This window comes from Lissotriton vulgaris, chromosome 2_1 (genome assembly GCF_964263255.1).
Source record: "Lissotriton vulgaris chromosome 2_1, aLisVul1.2, whole genome shotgun sequence".
Lineage (NCBI taxonomy): Eukaryota > Metazoa > Chordata > Amphibia > Caudata > Salamandridae > Lissotriton > Lissotriton vulgaris.
Window position 1 is genome coordinate 89,623,837 of NC_141687.1, and position 21,305 is coordinate 89,645,141.

General features: G+C 45.2%; 1 protein-coding gene across 2 annotated transcripts in view; it reads right to left on the bottom strand.

The window, feature by feature from the left end:
* Positions 1-5,567: 5,567 nt before the first annotated feature.
* Positions 5,568-21,305, bottom strand: part of MNT (MAX network transcriptional repressor) — a 204,073-nt gene continuing 188,335 nt past the window's right edge. For both annotated transcript variants that reach the window (XM_086954513.1, XM_086954512.1), the window contains 2 exons: positions 17,426-17,618; positions 5,568-7,143 (listed from right to left, as the gene is read on the bottom strand). In XM_086954513.1, coding sequence (XP_086810639.1) covers positions 6,425-7,143; positions 17,426-17,618 — 912 coding nt within the window. In that variant the 3' untranslated portion in view covers positions 5,568-6,424. The remainder of the gene's footprint in view (positions 7,144-17,425; positions 17,619-21,305) is intronic.

Genomic DNA, 21,305 nt, shown 5'->3' on the forward strand with positions numbered 1-21,305 from the left:
CCACCAAGAACTAAATCAGGCTCTAAAACACAATGAATGCTGCCAGAAATGTGATTTGCAAGGAGGGTTTTAATTGCGGGATGAGAGTGGTGTTAACTATCTTGAGATAGTAAATTGAAAATGGTGAGAAGAATGTTTTAAGATCTAAATCAGCAAACAAATCTGAGGGGACCCAACCACAACAAACTTGAGTAAATCCCTTCATTTAGGTGTTGATTTCTTTGTAAGCGATTTATGTCGGTCGTCTAATCAACACCCCAGCCCATCAGCCAGAAACACGGTTTTTACTCATTAAAATAACCAGTGCCCAGCTTCTACCACACAAGAGCCCTCCAGAAGACACAACAGAGATATCAAGTCAAAAGTCAAAACACTGGAAATGTCTGTGAGGAGTTACCTAGGACTTCATGACCTGCACCCCTGGGGGTACGTAATCAATCAGAGGAGGCTGCCTCCTCAGGCTCAAGTACCAGACCATCCCAGAGGAGCAAGTTTTCCTCCCAGCAGCGTCTGAACTTGCTGGTACTGAATCTCCTGCATATTTTCATGTATAGAAATGAGTTTGATGGAATAAGAAAGTTAATGACTGCAGTTTATATGGCGTTAATGACCCGTGAACAAATTCCAATATAAAAAATTACTGAACTGAGAAACTGCTCCTTCAGTTGTGCGCATGCCATGATAAAACATTCGCTTAAAAAAAAAGGCTCTTTCAGAATTCCCTATTGACATAAGAGCATCGTGAGCGCAGGTGAAGATTTGCAACTCTACTGAGACAGGGTGCTACTATGTGAGATGCTACTATGTGAAAGTGCCTATTAATAAAGAATTGTGTATTGTGAGATGTGCATGCTTTGTGACGAGTTTTTAATTTCCCAGCACTTCGGCTGACCATGATACTGGTCCATGTGAACAGAACAGTGGCTCTGAATACCCTTTTGCCGTGCACTTCATTATTTCTTCTCATTCAACCATTTTGGGATCATTGCACGATGTAGCGGATTACTACAGGGGCGGTGAGAGCTTAAGTCGCGAGTACCCCATGTGAAGTTGGTGCTGTTACAGCCTTTATATCATTAGTGCAACTCTTTTAGCCTACTGCGGGAGCACCAGTGCTTTTGATTAACACAGAGAACATTGGCAGTAAAGCGGACAAGATCACAGCCTCTTAAGATATGGTTTAGCCTAAAACACAGGTGTCTCTTTCTTATGTGTTGTGAGTCCATATAGCAGCTACCATGTTTACATGTTATTTTTACAGCCTAGATTTATACGTCAGAGTATCTTATAGGCAACCCAGCTTGTTGCGGAGAGTAGAAACCTGTTGACAAGATATCACTCCAAGGTAGTTATTCACAATTCGTCGTTTTCAATTCTTTAGAGTAATATTGACCAGGTTTCTTTTTCAGGGGAAAATACTTGGAACGTTGCAATAAGTTACAGGGAAAACAAGCCATTTTGTTAGGCAGATAGTCACTCCAATTAGAAAATACTCTTTTAAATCTTCACAGGCCTTTGTTCAGCCAATTGAAAGAAGAGTTTTCCATCATAGTTTTAGTTGTAAATGTTTATCCATAGAATGAAATCAGACAGGCATGAGGCCGGCCACGTACTAGAGTAGTATGATGGAATGATGCTCTATGGTGCAGACTGGAATGCAGAGGATGCCGTTATGCAGGTGCTCCCTAAAGAATAATTAAGAGTTTGTGGCAGAAAGGATTTTGAAATGGAATACGTCACGCTAAATATGAGACAAAGACAAATTCCCTTAACAAACCAAGCCCTGACAAAGAAATGGAGCATCCTTCTCTGCTGGCATGGGGAGTATTGTACTTGACAATCTCCTTCTATTCAGCAAAGTCTGCACAACATCCGAGAACAAATGCCCTTCTGCTGGCTCTGCAAGTTAAAAGTGAAACTTCTAACAAATTAGCACATTCCAAAGCACCTTAGCTTCTTAAAATGATCAGGCAGATAGTGCAAAAAAGGAGGGAAAAAAAGTAACACCCAGAAACAGCTTAGGCTCTGCAGAGAGTAACCACTCCAGGTGTCATCAGGGCGTTTGGTAGAGTGCCCAAGGCCCAATCACGTTGGGTTTTTAACCTGTGACCCTCACTAGGCTGCAAGTGTCTAATCCTATACTGAGGCTGTGGCAAAAGAACCCATTTCACTGTGTTGCGACCTAACTCCCCCCTTTAGATTTGAAATCGGACCCCATATTTTAGGCTGTGATTCACGGACCACATTCACCAAGTTTTCACCATCTAACCACATAAAAAATGTGACCATGCAACCCTCTTCACCGGGCTGTGTCGTTTTACAGCCTTAACTAGGCTCAGACCTCTATGACAATATGAACCCTCTCACTCACTGAGCTGTGGCTTTACAATTCTTGACTAGACCTGCTGACAACCTCCACAGCCGGTGATGCTCGGCCCAGTTCAATTAGGCTTTTGCCATTTTTAAGCCATTCGCTAAGATATCGTCTGACGTCATTGACTATGCTGTGATTTTCTAATATGTACCCTTCTCTGGACTGGATATTCGTACAACCTTCACATGGTCCTGAACCTATGACCCACCATATCCTATATCCGGGCGTTTTTCATTATGAAGATTTTATAGCCCGCATTGTGAACTGGCCTCAAACTAGCACGGTAAGCGGTCAATGCAAAGTCATTAAGCTGTATATCCGGATTCATATTGTTTAGTAGGAAAAGGGTCCTGTGTCCCCCATCAGCGTGCATAGGGTTTTGGAATCTGCAGGTGGAAATATCCATCAGAAACAATGTTAAACAAAAGGCACAGAACAATAAATACATTTATAATGAACTGTCAACTTGTGCACATTAATTCAAGCATTGCTTTCGGTGTACTAACTCAGCATCATCAAGCCAGTGTCCTCTCAACCTGACCCGGCATGATTACAACTGTAACCAGATGAGCTGAATCTTTATGAACCTATTTCATGCCCCTTTCTATTCCTAATGTGTAAAAACTAGTGAGTGACACTTTGTGGCAGCTCAGAGCAGCAGAAAGTTGGAAGTGGCGAGACTGTGATGTCATCACCGTGTGACTTGCTTTTCTTGGAAAGATTTGGAATTTTGTGAATGAAATGAAGTGAGGTATTTTGTGTGAATGGTGAAGACTTCACAATCGAAGACACCTAAATGCATGGCTTTACTAACTTCCAGAAGCAATATGCAGCAGCAGACACACGCTACCCTGAATCAATGTGTTTTTTCATTTCCTTTTTAACCCAGTGTGATGGAATTAAGAGAGACACTGCCCCAGTAGCACAAGAGTGCAGAAAGTGTTTCCAGTAGATTACGGGTTCAGCAGAAAAGTGCTAGGAAGGAAAACTTCCATGTGAGACTGTGCCCTCAGACCTAGAGAAGTCGACCACCAGTGACAGAAACATCCAAGGCGCAGGTGCAAAGTTTCACGAGGAATACCATTTTCTTTGCTTAAAATTTCCAGGCAGGCGCACAGAAGAATGGCGTAGGGTAGCGCAGGTCACATTTAATACAACTCTGTGAGCCAAATAATACCAAGGCAGTCCCAGGTTGACAAGACGAGCTGAAAGGGATGCTATGATGTAGTCTCCCTAGTTGGAAAAGTGCATATCTACAGCCTCTGTTGGGGGTCACATCCGAGGACTAAGTGCTGCTGGTGAACCTTTTTCTTTTTTGCCTGTCGGACCAATAACATCACGAAACCTTAAGCACAAGGCCATTACTCAAGCCGAATATGCTTCAGTAAATCTTGTTTAATCTTCATCGACCAAGTGCCATAAAGAATGTTATCAGACACATTCTCCAGTGCAGCACATATGAACGAATACAGTGTGCAACACATTTAAGCTGATGAAACCACGAGTATGGAAGTTGAAATCTGGTAAGGCGCACTGGAGGCGAGGGCCAGGAGGCCGCCATCAGTAGGTTTCTCAAGCCTCTCCATTTCTGAGATTTTTGTTCTGGGGTGGCTAAAGGGAAGGTAGTACTGGTCATACAGGGAATCTCTCCTGCACAATCCTGTGCTCGCTCATTCCCTTGCTCAATACTATACCTACATGAAAGTCTAGACTGCTCCTACACCTTACTGTGCCCACCTTCCCAAGGAAAATTACAAAATGAAAATGCTGCCAGGCTGTTCCCTATGTGCACGGCCTAGCCAGGAGGGTTAGATGAAATAGGGCGGTTACTGTGGCCCTCTTCTTAAGTGCTTAGAAACATAAGATTGCATCTTTTACTCTGATTGCTGCAGAGGCTAGTCGCATGGGTGGCTGCCGGATCCCATGTGTGCAGGACATCCCGGATGAGATCCAACCTAGTACAGCTCTGCTGGAATGTCGAGGTCCCAAGGCGGACATCCCAACTGGTTAGAGGATGAGTCTTAATCTCATTTCATGTTGCATCCTCACCTGCTTCACTGCACTTGGCCTAGCTGCATAGTTCATGTGCCTTTCAAGTCCTTGACTGCTCGACTCGGCTGGGACTCATCCCCTACAAGGCTTCCTGCCTGACTCTGTACCATCCAAGCACGCCTGTATGAAGATGCCATTTCACAAACTCACGTACAGGACCTGACAGAATTGGGAGGATCTCGAAGAAAGTAACAGAATCACTCAGAGGGCAAACAAATCTTTAAAAAAAGGGGGAAGACTCCAATGTAATGAATCCTCTACGGGATGTGTTAGTGAACAGTCTTGCAAGATGAGTCCATGTGTCTGTCTTGTAGGGAGGGAAAAGTGGGGACTTGGGATTAATGCAACATTTTCATGTCATGTTCTTATTACAGCTTACCTTTTTCACAAAAGCACCAAATTTTCTAGAATCAAAAATATTACTATGGATTAAAAATGGACGCACCACGTACAACCCACCACGGACAAAAAGACGTAATGAGTGCAGGTCTAAAATGAATTTAAATCTATCCTAGGGTCTAGGGCTATTTTAGCTATACTAACCATGTGCATGTGACACAAACGGTCGAACTCTTAGCTAGCACCATATTTTAGGACTAAGCAGCTTGTTTTTGGGCTGTATCATTATTTCGATCTCAACTCTGTGATTAGCAAAACAATATCCCAACAGACATGCATTTCCACTTTTCTCTCACAGAGAAAGCAGCAAAATCACTTCATCAGGCCAAGGCAAGCGAGAGATCTGAGAGGAAAGTGCAATGCACATCTCCAGGGCAAATAAAAACAGAAATATCTTCAATGTTAAGAAATGAAAAATGCAACAATCCTAAAAAGTCAGTCTGCCCGGCCTTATTATATCCCAGAAACGATGGTACATTCACGGCAAAGACGGTGAGAAGGGCTGGACTAGCCCTTCTGGCACCGCTGTGCTGGGAGCAAGCACGAGTCACACACAGGCCTGGGGTCAAGGTGAGACAGAGGACCAACATATGAATGGATGGGTTAAAATAAAAAAAATATATAAAACGTTTTTTAAAAAAACAGATAAAATTATATTACTCCCACGAGATTAGGTATTCATGCCAATATGACTGAAAACAGAAAAACATTGATGAACTAGAATCAATGAGGGTTTTGGATGTCATATTTAACGTTATTTTTATTAGCACAGAACCAGTTCGAATATCTTATCAAAACAAAAATCACAGTGATTTTAGAATGGTTGACGGAAATGTGATTATATCGGAAGGAGGAGTGGTTTGTAATGTTCTATTATATATATTTCTATAAAACTATAGATTGATAAGATAGATTTTTTTTTAATTTGTATTTTGTACCCTGGTCCACCAACCCATCTGTGTACTTTCATTGTAAACTTTTAAATTTGATGGTGTGTTATGGTCAGGCTCCACCCCAAGCCCAGAGGAGACACCCCTGTCCTGCTACAAGCCTTGCACCCACGGTCTCAATAAGCTCTCGGACAGGAGGCCCTTGCTAGCCAATGTCTACGCTGGAAGCCTGCCGTATACACTCTACAAAGCAGCAACACGTGAACTGTGGCGGCGAAAGCCAGGTTTTCTGAGGACCCCAGTCATATTCTATTAAATACACATAAAACCTGCAGATGGAGGAGAAACGGTGGGAGCGTGACTAACAAATGCGACGCGTGGTCTTGTCGATTTGGCTGAATGCAGGCCAAACGCAAGTGCGCTTACACATTTTCATAATGCTGGTTCAGCTGGCCCAGAAGGCAGAATTTCATTCACTGACAAAGCGGGAATCAACACGCTTCAACCAGCATTGATCCTCTCCCCAATGTTTTCCCCTCTCTTCCTGCCCAGAGGATTAATCCCTCCCAGTTTCCTGAAAGTTGGATTTGTTTCCATTCCTTGGCATCAGAGTTCATTGGAATGTATGGAGTTTTAGCAAAGTCATCAGCTGCAGACTGATTATATATTTTGAATTCATTGTAGCTTTGCTTGTTAGCAAAAGTGCAGCTCAGGCCAGCTTCAAAGTGCTAACAGGAAACGGGGGCATGGTTACCATAGTTACAGGGTTTAAGACAGTCTGCCCAACTAACTGTTGGTGGTGGACCACCTGAGTTCCTACAGTGGGCTTTGCAATAACGGCCTGCTGGCTGAGGTTTGAGGTTCCATTCACTTGCTGATGAGAAATGGCATGGGTGATGTGGCTCATCACTGGCTGGCCCACAGCCACTGGCTGCGGGTAGATGGTGGGCAGCTGCTGGCCCATATGAGTCACGTGATTGATAGTTGCCGGGTGCACAGTGATGTGGCCAATGGGTTGACCGGAAGAGTTGAGCTGCACAGGACTAGATGTGGATGGCGCAATGTGTGCAATGTGCTTGGCCTGGTGTCCGGGGAGGACATGGTTCAGAGTCTGAATCACTGAGGCGTGCGTCGTGGCCGTGTGGGCGATCACCGTGGACTGCACCGTTGATGCCGCCATAATATGAGTCTGTGCTGGCGTGATGGGCTGAGGCTGGACAAGTGCCTGGGCTGTCATGTGCGGCGGCAGGTGAGGCGGTGTGCGCTTCTGATGAATAGACAAGTGTGGAGGCAGTATGGTGGGAAGGATGGAGGCAGCGCTGAGAGTAACTGCTTTTAGAAGCTCAGAGTTGTGGTGATGGGCGACCTTTGGTAACGAGTTCACAAGTCGGTCATCTTCCATGTCCTCATCGATGTTATCTTCACCCTCTGAAAGAAGAGAAAATGGCAGGTAATGAAACACTGGCATCGAAATGATCCCTCAGCGAATCCCTGCTCAACCATAATTCACATGCATGCCGTCAATATCAAAACTCTTATTTCCTATTTAACTTATATGTAATTTAGTTAAAAAAAACATTTCATATTAAAAAATCCACACACTACATACTTATCAAGCTTTATTCATTCAATCAAGCCTGATTCATTCATAATATCAGACTTAGTTTAAAGGTTAGCTGCATATAAAATTCATGTTAGCCAAGTACATATAAACTGTACAGAAGCATTTTTAAACCATTTCTTAGCGATACTTAAAAACTTTGCGAGACTAATAGTTGAAAGAATCAATGCCAGTAATGCATCTAACAAAGAAAGAGAAGGACAAAGGCAGCGAGAAGAATAACCACCCCTCAATTTTACTTGAACATTTTAAAATATGAATCTTCAGAAATATTTAAAAACTCTACTAGACTAGTTAGTTCAAAAAATACCCCGTGGCAGGGAAGCACTCCCACAAGAAAAGAGATAGACACAATGTTAGGAAAAGTGTAACCACCTTTCAAATGAACTAATCCCTTGGTAAATACAATTTTAGTCAAATAAAAGGAAACAATTTTGAACGCTATTGTCAAAACATAGATCTTCAACTGAGGGGGAGACCAGGAGGTGAGCTCCCTCAAAGTGCAGTAACCAAGTTCGAAAAAAAAACAAAAAGGGTCCCAAGCAAATTTTAATGAGAATTTCTAGGCTTACCACTGATAGCTATGGCTCGAGCATTAGGCCCTTCTCTAAGAGACATGCAGCTAAGGTACGTAGGTACCACGCCACTATAGGACCATTTTAAAGTAGAGGAAGAAAACACACGTTCCTAAACCAATTTAGTACAAAGAAGGACATTTCAATAAGTAGGACAGTCCTGAAATGGTAACAATTAGATTATGGGTAAGGAGTTACAAACTCTTTGACTAAACTTTTTTTTTTTTTTAAAGCGATAATAAAGGCAAGAATCCATGTCAGCATAAAGGCCCACTACGATGAGGTGCAGGTTTGGTAAAGTCTACCAGTTTACCCTTGTCAACAGTTTTACCGTCTGACTACGTCTCTCTATTGCAAGTCAACACTCTCCAGTGAGGCAGGGTAGAATGCCGCAGTCCACAGGGCCAGATATTTTAAATTTAGCTGACACCTTCAGTTAAGGCACAAAACGTTCAAGCAGGGCTACTGGCAATCTAAACCTACTTAAGTCGTTTGCAAGATCACTTGAACATCTTTTCAAACTGACTCTCTAGCCACTCGCGCTTATAATTTTTTAGTAAGAAGGGCACATGTGAACCAGAAGAATCTTCAAACTGCACAACTACTCCTATAAGTAAATTAAACTTATCATTTCACCGTGTGAATCTTTTCTGGACTCATATTGTGAAATTATTTTAAAATGGTATTCCCCAAATTAGGGAGGTTGAGCTGAAGTGAATGTGACTTTGCAAATGGGTGTCTAAAAACTTTGTCCCGCTTGTGATTCTGTACTGTCCTGTATGTCTACCTAGTAGGGTCTTGTGAAAGTGTGGAGTGATAGCAAGGTGGCTGCCCTGCGGATGTCATATATGCATACATTCGCAAATGAATGCCAATGTGTCTCCCTTCTTCCTAGTTCAGTGTGCTCTTGATTTTCTATCTAACAATGGTAGTGACAATGGTAGTGACCTTTATCCAATCATGCGCAATTTTATCTTCCTTACACCTACGGATAAATCTGTTCCACTTGGTTGTATAAACCTATTCGTGTCATTACTCTCCTCTGTAAGAAATTCCATGCATCTCTGGGGAGGACCCAGGTGTCCTAATATTAGGTACTCATAAGCCATGCAGCTAGACTGAGTCTGGCTGGTACAAGTGGCATACTTGTCTCCCCTGCATAGTAAATTGATTCTGTTTTCTCTAACAGGTGGCCTTCCATAGGCGTCTGTATGGCTCCTTCTTTTGTTTTTGGTGATGGGATCCCAAATTAGCCAACCAAGTACAAAATGCTTGTGTATGCTTTCCTACTTTTCTTTGGCTGATTGGGTTTCCTTCTTACCAACAGGAAGCGTGCTTCCTATTTACCCAGAGTATCCCAGAAAGACTTTGGCATTTGGCCAGCCACATACTTTACATTATGCCACTAAAGTCAGCATTCTAATTTGCTGGCCGTTCCCAACATTTTAAGACTGGGCAAAGGAGAAAATTGCCCAGGGCCCCCACAAGGAGCCCCATTGGAAGGGGATCTTTCTCAACCCATTGCTTTATCACTGCCTGTTGCAAAGTCATCCTGTGCCCTCCCCAACTTTTTGCTGACTGGAACTGGTGGTAACTGACTCTGACTGACCCTGGGCTCTGTTTAACCAGGCCCAGTGCCAAGCAAAAAGGAACACATTAGAATACAGTTAAGACACCAAACATACACTAGGGTACACAATGGTATGGTGGGGTACTCCTGTAATTGGCATGACCTACCCCATAAGCCCCTAGTATGTAATAGGGCAGGGGATTGAAACTACCTAGAAGTCTCCAGTATCTTGGGACAGGGAAGCTTAGAGGCCAGCAGATTTTCTGCACTAGCATGTGTGCAGTGCCTGAGGTCAGTTTAAAAGCATCCCTAGTGGCCAGGACAGCTTTTAAACCTTAAATTGTGCCCAAACTCGACTTTGGGGGTAGGTGCCCTTAAAATGAAAAACCTACCATGTTTTTGCATATTAGGGACCCCCAGGGACACCCCTAGGTATCCCAGGGGTGGGGGTCAGTTATCTATAAGGAGCACCCTTATAAAATGAGTTTTTATATGCCTGGGTAAAGTGAACTTATACATGTCACTCCCCATACTGCGTTAAAGAGCTGCTCAAATTCGACTTTGATGCTAGAAGAATTGGGTAAGAATAATCTGCAGGATTTCTGCAGATTCAGAACCCTCGAAGTCTCCCCTAGTTGCACAGGGGGTGTGGGTCCTGTAGAAATTAGGGAAATACTTATTAAATATGGTTTTATAAGCCCTGGTTCTTGAAAGGTGGCCCAATTCATTTTCACCTTTGCAAACCCCATGGCCCATAGGTTAACATGGTAGGAAGTGATTGATTAATAAATATTGATAGGAGAGGACTAGCCAGACCATTCAAAGACTTCCCAGAATGGTAGTAGTAAATCGAACAATATTATATTATTGAATTTCTCCTAAAGTGTACATACAAGAAGTTATGAGACTTTCTTGTTTGTAAGTCCAAATTCAGCCTTTCAGTGGTCTGCCCCGATTGGTCGGAGTTAAGTGGATTAGCCAGGCTGCTGGGAGGGCAGTGTGCTGGCCTATAGGAATGCCAGGCCAGGAGGTGGTGTTGAAAACTATGCTCTTCAAAGGCAGAGGGGAGGCCTGGGTTTCAGTCCACTCTGACAGTCTTGGCCAGGAGTCAGGGCTAGGCTCAAGAAAGGTATGTGCAGATGGTAGGGGGAAGAGTCCATGGAAATAAGCCATCCCAGGGGGTGTGTTTAGTCAGCTCTTACCTCCTTGCTGTAAAATCAGCCATTATGGATTTGGAAGAATGATGCACTCTGGGTCAAACTAATGCCACACTCTACAGGATTTGGTCATAACTATGAGGAGTAGCCCTCATTGGTCAGCAGTGACCTGGTGCTTGACCCAGAGAATTTTGAATAAGTATCTGAGAGGGGCAGAGCCCTCCAGATCTGCTGCTTGAAACTGAATGAAGCAAGAAGTGCCCTGCTGAAGATTTTGCTTTGCAAGGAACTCTAAGGCCTGACCTCTGAAGACTGCACCAAGTAAAACTGCAGCCCTGTGGATTACCTTGCTGCCAAAGGACTCCAGATTTGAACTCCCTGCAAGATACAGGTTAACAGAGCTCACCTGGACAGCCCCACAAAGAATTCAAAGCCTGGAGTACCTGTGGATTTGTAAGGGTTTTGTTCAAGTGGATTGCGGAATTGAAGTTTCACACTTTCAAGGCCCTCTTGGAGATTCCAGAACCTTGGATTGTGTGTTGGATACTTTGGGACCCGCAAGCAGAAAGCCAGGAAGGTGTTGTAACTGGACCCCGCTTGCTTTGGAAGGCGGCCCACTACAGTGGTGAGAAATTCTTCAGATCAATTTATAAAGGTGTCTCCCTGACAGAGAAAACGAAATGACTTAAAGGGGCACTGTTGGTTTCTAAGCACTAGAAAGTGACTAATCTTTAAAAATGCAAATCTCTGATTCCCTACAGTGGATTATTTTCATTTTGGTGTCATTTAAAAGATAAAAATAATACCTGTTTTTATAAATTGCTGTTGGATTTTTTTGTGTTGTGTCTTAATTATTTACTGAAATTGTGTTTTTAAATGCTTTACATACCTGTCTTTGAAGTTAAGCCTGTCTGCTCGCAGCCATGTTACCAAGAGTTGAGCAAAGGAATAATTTTCTAAGACCTATGCTGAGTCCTATCATGTATTAGTGGCCTTATTGCAAGTGGCAGACCTACATTTGCCCCTACCAATAACCTACTTTCCAACACCGCCTCTCTACCTTTATCTATCTCAACCTCTGACTCAGTCTTGATAACTACCCTTTGGTTTTCAAAAGGATTTTTTGGGGTTCCGGGAAAGGTATATTTCAGCTGTTATCCTGTGACCCCCCCAATATTATGTGGCATTATGTGGGCTAGTATTTGCAAATGGGTAATAAAATTCAAAATTGTTCTGAACAGAGGAGAGGGCCTCAAAATATGTCTAATTCAAGGCCCAAAAAATCCGTAAGAAGACACTGCCTCAACATTCCACTCAGAATGGCACTATGGCATAGTAGTAAAAAAACAGTTACTTACCTTAGAGAACTATTTTTCTGGTGGAGACCCTACCTGCAGATTCCTCCATTTTGAATTTCCAATTGCCAGAGATTTTTGAGGAGTTGGTGCGGGGATCAGGGCAGAGGTCGGCATCGAAAGACACTGGAGCGGGTAACTCCATTTAGAAACCTGCTATAGTACGGAGGTAGGAAGCTTTGGGAGGAACCTGTATTGACACTACGGTAATGTTCGGCATCGTAGGGGATATGCTGAATGGAGTCCTTTAGGTCACATGGGTCCAACAGGCTCACTAGAGGGAACGGACTTCAACTGAAACCTGTCCAGCATAGCCTGATGGAAGGAGTCTGGATTCGTAACCAGCTCCGAGAACTCTGGGTTTTTCTACATTGTCATTTGCACTTGGAAAGGCAGTGGTGTCTGTTTCAGCATCTGAGGGGACGTTAATTACGGTCTCTAGATAGGAAGGCACAGGCGGCGAAGCAGAAGGTGGAGAGCTAAGCTTCACGTTCCAGGATAGCCTTCGGGTTCATTCAAAAGCAAGGGTCACACAATGAAGAGATTTGTCTGTAACTGAGACACCACAGAGGCAGGGTTTAAGCACAGACTTCTTATGAGGGGACATGTGCCTAGGACAGCACCTAAAAATTAGTTGACAGCAAAAACCTCTTCCCCTCAGGGTTGAGGAGAGAAGCTTCAGAGTAGCATGGGAAGACACAAAAAGAACAGAATTAACGTATAGGCACCTGGGTGGGTACTATATGGCTCTGACGATGTTCTACAACTCCACATACTGTGTAAAGATGGAACCAGAACTCCGTACGGCACTGGAGTACTCCGCCATACTTTTGCGGATCTAGACTGTTGCCTGAGATATTTAACGGTGAGGAATATGCATGTAGAAGTCACCACAGAAAAAAATTATGGCAGCAGCATTTATTAAAAGCATGTTTCTACCTTTCATATGGTCTTCCAAAACCTTAAGAATCTAGGTGCTTTTCCTGGGTGCGCTTCCTTTTAAATTAGGCTCTTTTGTGAACATTCATACTGTTCCTAATTCTGGAATCCAGCCATTACCTAGAAAATTTCTGGGACAAAAAGCTTGGTAGGATAGTCTGCTTCTAAACTCCGTGAAGGAAATTTCCCAAAGACCTGGGCTTCATCTGGGGCAGAGCGCAGCTGAGAGGACATCTGTATGACAACACTCACCTACTGGAGATGGAAGGGCGATGCTTCGGGTATGTTGTGCCCTTGTTTAGAAATAATGAGGTGGCTTCGCAGACAAAAGATGCGCTAACTGCAGTAAAATAAGATCCTGGTTGCTGTGTTATTTTAAGGAATACATTGTTATTCCTAGCTTTTTGCCTCTCAGGGCAGCACTTTGTCATTCGAAATTATAGCTTTTCAACCATTCCTAAAAAATACATGCAGATTGTGCCCCAAAATATTTCAGGACTAGAGTTGGAATACTAAATAAACCTCTGGAAAATTTGAAGCAAAGTTACTTTTCCCCCCAAATATTCTAGACTGGGTTTAGAATAGTCCTTTTGACCTTCCAGCGTCCGCCACTGCCACCACTGCTGCCTTGAGGTGCGCGCAGTTCAGCTCAAGAAACATGAAAGAAAGAGCATGAGCCGTCCCGGGAGGCTGCGTGTCCTTTCTAGGAGTAACCACTAGGTGGCGGTACGATGACACCCATTGCACGGGCTACTTCTGAGGGAGGTAACGAACCGCGTGGGGAAGGGAAAGCGGCCGGGGCTCGTATATCTGGATGCGGGCGGCTCAAGCGGACAAACCTGTTCTTGGCCCGCGGCTCCCCTGCCTTCCTCGGAGCCCCACGGCAAGCAGGCCGGCCCGGGCGTGGTTCGGATAAGGGAATGTCTGGGAACAACCGCCCCCGGTGCCACGTTACGTAACCTGTGCCGTGTCAACAGAACGTTCAGCGCGAGGCGAACGGGAAACAATAAGTGCATCTAGCGCGCGCTGCCTGGCCTGGCAGAGAATCCCCTGCAGCAGCAGACACACTCGCGCTGGACGTGCTCTATCGTAACCTGTGCCGTGTCAACAGAACGTTCATCACGAGGCGAAAGGAAGTGCATCCAGCGCGCGCCGCCTGGCAAGCATCCCCTGCAGCTGTCACTCTCGCGCGGGATGTGCTCTATCGTAACCTGTGTCGTGGCAATAGAACGTTCAGCGCGAGGTGAACGGGAAACAGGAAGTGCATCCAGCGCGCGCTGCCTGGCAGAGCATCCCCTGCAGCAGTCACTCTCGCGCGGGACGTGCTCTATCGTAACTTGTGCCGTGGCAATAGAACGTTCAGCGCGAGGTGAACGGGAAACAGGAAGTGCATCCTCCAGCGCGCGCTGCCTGGCAGAGCATCCCCTGCAGCAGTCACTCTCGCGCGGGACCCTTCAGGATGAACAGTTTTGGGAAGGAGATGGGGTAAATCTAAAGGGTATTGTGTTTGTCAGGAGGGTGAGTATGGCTGAAAGGAAGTGGACACCCATCAAATGTGGGTGAGCTGGAGTCACGAAGGGGCCGCAGATTATACCATGGGCATACTCAATACTAGCGCAAAGTCAACCGCCTGCAACTAGAGCTTAATTGAGTCCATACCGGCAATATGTACAGAGAAAGGGGAGAAAGGACTACACCAAACCAAGCAAGGCCCAAAAAAGTAGGTTTTAAAATAGAGTGTCTAGAGACTTTGGGTGGCTTTCTCTGCAAACACCAACACGCGGATTCTAGGCGGGGAACTTCTTTAAAGTAACAAGAACTGTTGTAAAGGACATATTATGAACAGCACAACAAGCACCTCAAAACTGGAAGAAAAAACGGAAATCTAGTCCCGCCTCATAAACTTACCTGCCACAGAAAACCCTCTAGATGGCAACAAGCTACAAGTCCCACCAAAGTCTACCCAAAGGTCACAAAAGCAGATTAACACACGATGGCCAGTGACAAACAGCAAAGACAGCCGGGATTAAGTGCTGCAACTTTTATAAATAAGCCTTATCAATAATTATTCCACCTAGCTCCGCGACATACCCCGAGAGGGGTTCAAGAACAGACAGAGGCCAGAGGATGGTTGTGCACTGAACTCAAGACACCCATCCACATGTAACCAAAGTGTCCACAAACCCGATTCTAACCTCAGCACTAGTGTACCGCCACTGCAAGGCACAATTAGTACCCAGGGCCACTAGTACTATGCGATTCTGTGCTGCAGCCTTTTCACATAATCATGGATTTGTCGCATTGCCACATAATCCATCACCTGCTACATAATCTGCAGATTTTAACAAAACAAATGTGTTTCTAGCAAACAATTACTAAAAATGTGGGGATGTTGGGGTGTAGAGGACTGATCATATTTCAGCTGCTTTTTTCTGTACTTGATTTGTTAAACTGGTACTCATGAGGTGAAATCTTAAGAAGGCATTGCCTTCGCGTAAAAATAAAAAAATTAAGTAATATCGAAAAACGTGTGCCGCATTATGCCGCATAATTGGATTTTCTCGCCACGTAATTCAGCACTCCCCTGCTGCATAATTCCACCGGCCCTGATAATAGAATCACCCAGCCGATGTTCTGAAGAATTGTGTACGACTATAATGATCCCTGCAAGACAGCCAACAGATGCTTTAGCAAGGAGCAGGTAGAGCGCGCGCCTTAGAAGGTCACTGCCGTAAACCAGCTTCAGAATGCATGGGGGATCCTCTGGCCCCACCCCCTCTTCTGTATTTCCAACCTTAGCCGCCTGTTTGACAGCGAGATGAATACCGCAGACAGGCAGGCCAAGGTCTGCACATCTCCGCAGAATCCAGCATTGCTGTGGACTGAACGCTCGCCCTCAATGCAGCCGACGAGCCAGCAGCAGCACTGGGCTCATCTGTATGCTGGAAGGAGGCTCCGGTGCCTCGCACGCCAGCGATGTGCCATGTTTAAGGAGTGTGCGAGGAAGGGGGTGCTGACGGCGCACCCCAGGAGCCCACAATGGAGGAGGTGGGTGTGACGGGACAGGAGGACACAAAGGCTTTTGTTCTGGTGTTCTGGGAAGCGCCGAGACCCGCCGTCCACACTACGAAGAAGCTAGGCTGGAAGACGCGCCACCCACCTTCTTCCGTTGTTGGTGGGAGGCCCACCTTGACCTGGCATCACTGGGCTCTGGACGGTTGCTACGGCGCCTTCAGAGGTCTCCGTGGACAATCCACCACCCATGGCTATTGTTCCCATCAATAATCAACCACATCCTATGGCCACCCCACTGCTGCACTAATACAGTGCGAGCTGCAGTGGAAAGGACCTTTGCTTATATCAGCAGGAACAAAGGCTATCGTGCTATTTACAACATTTTGCATGTGGGGCCATACATGTGATCTGAAGCAGAGAGTGCAATCGCTAGCCACATATTTAATGCACCAATAGGAAAACCAACCGCCATTCAAAATCAACTGTAAAAAGCACACCATACAGCAAACTGTAAAAGCACATGAGTGGGCATCTTTGAGCTTTTGGTTTTCATGACGATACGAGGCATTTAAACTGTTTGAGGCGTGTCTGTGCACTTATGCATACATACGTTCCCGAGCCTTGAATATATACCCATCTATTGAGGCTCGAGTATAACCTTGTTACATTCTTACGAAGTGTAGTCCCAACTCAGGATCAAAATCAACGATCTCCAGGGTGTACTGCTCCACATGGGTTTATAGCTCAGCTTGACTTGGTCTCTCGGAAGGATGGCTCATCAGAATTTCCTCTCCTATTTGCAGTACCAAGCTACCCTGCCGACCCATAATCAACACTCCGATGACTCACCGCCCCCCCACATTTGGAGGATGCACAGCCAATAAAGAGAACTTTGACCCAGTTAACTCCAAATATTCTAAAGGTACACCCAGACTTCGATTCTCATGATTCGGGCGCCTAAGACATTTATTTGTGGTAAAAAATGTACTGTGAATGCACAGGAACAAATGAACGCAAGCAGCTGTTCACACCAAAAATTGGCACAAGGAGGCATTTTTCGCTAAAATATAGTGTGCAATGACGTATTTGCATTTCATGTAGTTTTACTGCAATTTCATATACATATGGAAAATGTTGTGCATCCCTAGTTCTTAATTCATAAAAAGATATTGAAACTTTGCATGAGCCTCCACTCTCTCTGCATTTTTCCTTTATAATTGTACCAATGTATATGGTCACATGGACTGTTCCAACTGCAGCAAGAGGGAGTCCATAGCTAGACAATCCTAACATCAATCTGACTCTAGCGCAGAAGTTTCCTCTGAGCCCTGAATCCGTTCCTGGGCTCTGCCGCAGTGACCCAAGTAACCAGCCTGCTGTTTCTACACACACCGCAGGTGTTAGACTATGCTTTATGGGAGACAGACGGCATAAGGCTACACAACTGCAGGAAAGTCTTGTGCTACACAAAAGAGTACCTGAAGCGGTGGAGGTAGAGGCCTGGTCATCTTCGGGCTGGACCGTCTGTCGGATGATCCTGTCGATTTCCAAGATGTCCATCCACTGGCTCAGCTCATTCTTGAGGTCTTCCAGCCGCTGTTGCGTGGCGATCTTCTCGCGCGCCAGCCGCTCCATCTCATGCTCATACTCCTTCTCCTTACGTTTCAGGGTCTAAGGAACAAGACTCATCAGAAACAGCGATGGGGACTTCAGCCACTGAAGACATCAGCACAGCCTACAACATTTCACAGACCTGCAGCACCCACCACAGAAATATCAAACACCAAGCAACAAGGCTACACTTGGCACTGCATTTACTGTACTATGTTTTAGTCACTGAATAGTGAAAAATAATAGGAGAGTAAAGTTACTGTGCATTGGAATAGAGATTGGACATTGCAATTACTACAAGGGACAAGGCAGTACAGACCATGCCCAGCCAGGCATTGCACTCAAATGCACGCTGTTAATGACAGAATTGACTGTGCAATCAGTGCATAGCACAGGGCATTGTAATCTGGCTTAAAGGGTTAAGTTTAGGTTACATAGACTCACCAGGCTGACGCAGACAAGTTACTGTTGAGGTTACACACAGATTCCGACAACCAATATATGCCTTAGGTTACAAAATCCTTCAGGCTCACATCTCAGAAACCAGAAGTGGGAATAATGTCATAAAAATGTATAAATACAGATAATGAAATGGCGCCAAGTGAGCCACAATTATTTTTTTTAAAGTCCCAAAAGTAACTGCCCTCTACTCTAAAACTCTACAGAAATGACAATAATACATTGTCTTCCAATTGTACATGAATTCTCACTCAAACATGAGCTTCAAATATACTCAATTTTCTCAAATATCAGTTTACAAATTAACTAAAATACATACATTTCACTTTAAAATACTACTGTGTCTCTTTCGATATAAAAAAATGTGCTAAGCAAAAATGCAGTTATTTTCTACATTTTATTCCTGAATGCCAACTTTACATTTTTAGTAATTACCAATTATATTGGTATCCAATCATCAGCTTGTTGTTTCCTTCCCGACTACATATTTACTAATGCCCCACAAGAACAAATACTGCCAGGCACGCTCATGTCAGAGGTGTCCACTGGATACTAGGGGTGACCACTTTACTATAGCAATACCCACTGGAAAGCCCCCCTCACACCTGTGATGGTCCTATTATACCAAGCAAAGAAATATTGCAGAGATGAACACCATAGTGCCAGAAATGGCCATATTGTGCCAGAGATGCCCAACAAATGTGAGTGACATTCTTGTATGCCAGGAAGAACATGTGTATGCTGTACCCATCTTTAGCTGGGCCGATCACCTCAGATGTGTAAATAATCCAGGCGTGGCCCCATCATGCGACGAAGGCCTCCAGGATGCTGGGACAGGCCAAAAGATCGCATAGATTGGCTACAACCAAACACAACATAATCAAACACCAGCACACACACAGGAACGCTTCCATAAGCGTCTGTGCCAACTTTGAACATACCAGAGGTTACAGGTCAAGGAAAAAGAGAGAACTTTAAATTACACTCTGGAAAGGACTACAAGAAATAGAAATGGAGGTGTATTTATCCCTTGCATTGTAGTAAGTCAGAAATTGCAATGCATGGTTTCCGTACATGAAGTAGGGTAAAACCTGATAGGCCTTTATTTTGGTTTTCTTTACACTTATAGCTGGGTCAAACAGAGTCAGCCAAACAAGTCTGTATTCCGCTCAGTGCATTGCCAATAAACTCCTTGAGAAATAACCCCATCCGTGTTTTCTCACCTTTGGAGGGCACAGGATGCAGAAAGATGTGTCAGTACTCTATTCAACCAAACCAAAAAACGAGGTTGTGCTCCAGTTTAGTGGATACGAGGCCCTGCAGTTTGGTTTGGACTTCTTCTATGACCAATGTGTCTGTAGTGCCACACTGAGTAAAAGGCACAATAGTGTGGGATCGAAATGTGTCTGCAGTGGCGCACTGGCAAAGGCAAAATAGTCTGGGTCCGAAGTGTGTCCCCAGTGGCGGACTGAACATAAGGCACATTATTCTGGGACAGAAATGTCTCCGTAGTGCCCCATTGAGCAAAAGGCACAATAGTCTGAGCCCGAAATGTGTCGCTGTGGCGCACTAAGCAAGAGGCACAATAGTGTGGCCTCCTCCTGTGGGGAGATTACTACAAGCTTTTTATGAATCACCTCTTTTGTTTTCTAAGTGGGGTGCATGCAATGCTACGGGTATAACCCAGATATGGGGCACGTAACGGACGGCTCAGGCGTCGGTGCCACTGCTCCCGTGGCATGGCATAACTGCACCTCCATTTGGAGGCCCAGCAAGAGAAAACACGTTTAGATTTGTTTGCGTTCCCTGCAGACGGGGTGAGGTCTACTTTTGGGCTGAATTGTCCCTTGGTTGGGCCATGGTTCATTTGCACCAGTGTAGGTCAGTGGGCACAAAGCAACAAAAAGATGTACTGAAATGTGAGGCAGATCGAATATCAGTGGCTGACGCTAGTTAAAAGGTTTCTATTCATTGCCTGTTTCTCTCGCCAGCCCATGACTGGCGCTAAACGTGGACCCTTCAGGGCGCATCGAAGGTACCACAATGAATGCGCCGGGATCGCCAGCAGAGGGCACAAGTTATCAAGGGTCTGAGAAATGGTCTCCTAAGAGTCAGGAAGTCAAGTCATTTTCATCAGCCACAGAAAGGTGTCCCGGTAATAGGAGGCTACTGTTACTCAGAGCTACACACGAGACATGCGGACTTATAAAAAGATAAAAGAGTTGATTTTTATCGTTAAAGAAACATTTATTTGGGGGAAGGCGCTGTTCAGCATGTTTTGCACCGCTGGTTCTTCAGTTTATTGCCACAGGGGGCTGAAGACACTTTGAAAAGCTTCAAGTAGCTAATTTGGTAAAACAAATAAACTATGTACAGCGTTACCTGGTTCCCTTCTTTCCTAATCTATTGCCATCTCAGTAGTGAGGGCATGCGTGGCAGGGCAGCCGCTCCCAGCCTGTGTCGGGCCAGGAATCCGAGATCCGGCTGTGATTTGCTGAGAACGGCCCTGCCTCGCCCATCTGCCCCGGAACACTACTTCTAAAGTCAAGAATGTGTTCCCCGTCAGAGTCCAACACAGAACAAACACACGGCAACGTGTCTGCGAGCCCCGCCCGCGCGGCATCCATCTTACAACCCTGGCTGCGCGCCCGGCCCTCCACGTGGTGTCCGTACCGTGGGTCGGTTTGCACAACAGCTCCGTTGGCAGGAGGCCAGGCGTACAAAGCACAGCAGGCAGGGTAAGGCAAACAGCGGCATTGCCAGGCAAAGGCAGGGCCGGCTTCCTTCAGAGCTCCACCCTGAGCGAGGCCTGCTGCACGCTGCACCGCCTCTGGCCCAGAGCCCAGGCCTGCCTGCACTCCACAGATGGGACGGCCTGCTTCAGACCATTGTGAGGGTTCGCCATTACTTACTGCATGTTATGGGTGCCAGAGGGCCAAGGAACCCTGGCACCTGGGCTTTAGAGGGATGGAAAAACTGGGCGGTTCCTTCAAAAGGGCGGGGCCCATGTAATTAAGGGTGTGGCTTAAAACACTTTAGCTAAAACTCTGTGTTTAGCAGAGTGTGCAGCCCACGCTGGTGTTTTGCTTCTTCTGTTACATCCAGATATATAATACAACGAGTAACACAACACCTACACAAGCCAGGGCTATTGGCTTTGCCAATGTTTTTCTGTTGCATAAAATACACGAGCAGACCTATGGCTAAGTTGTATACAATACTTAAAATTCTTCGGTGCTTGTGAGCGAGGTTGTGCCCTAGAGCTGCTGACTTTGGAGCTCGTCAAGC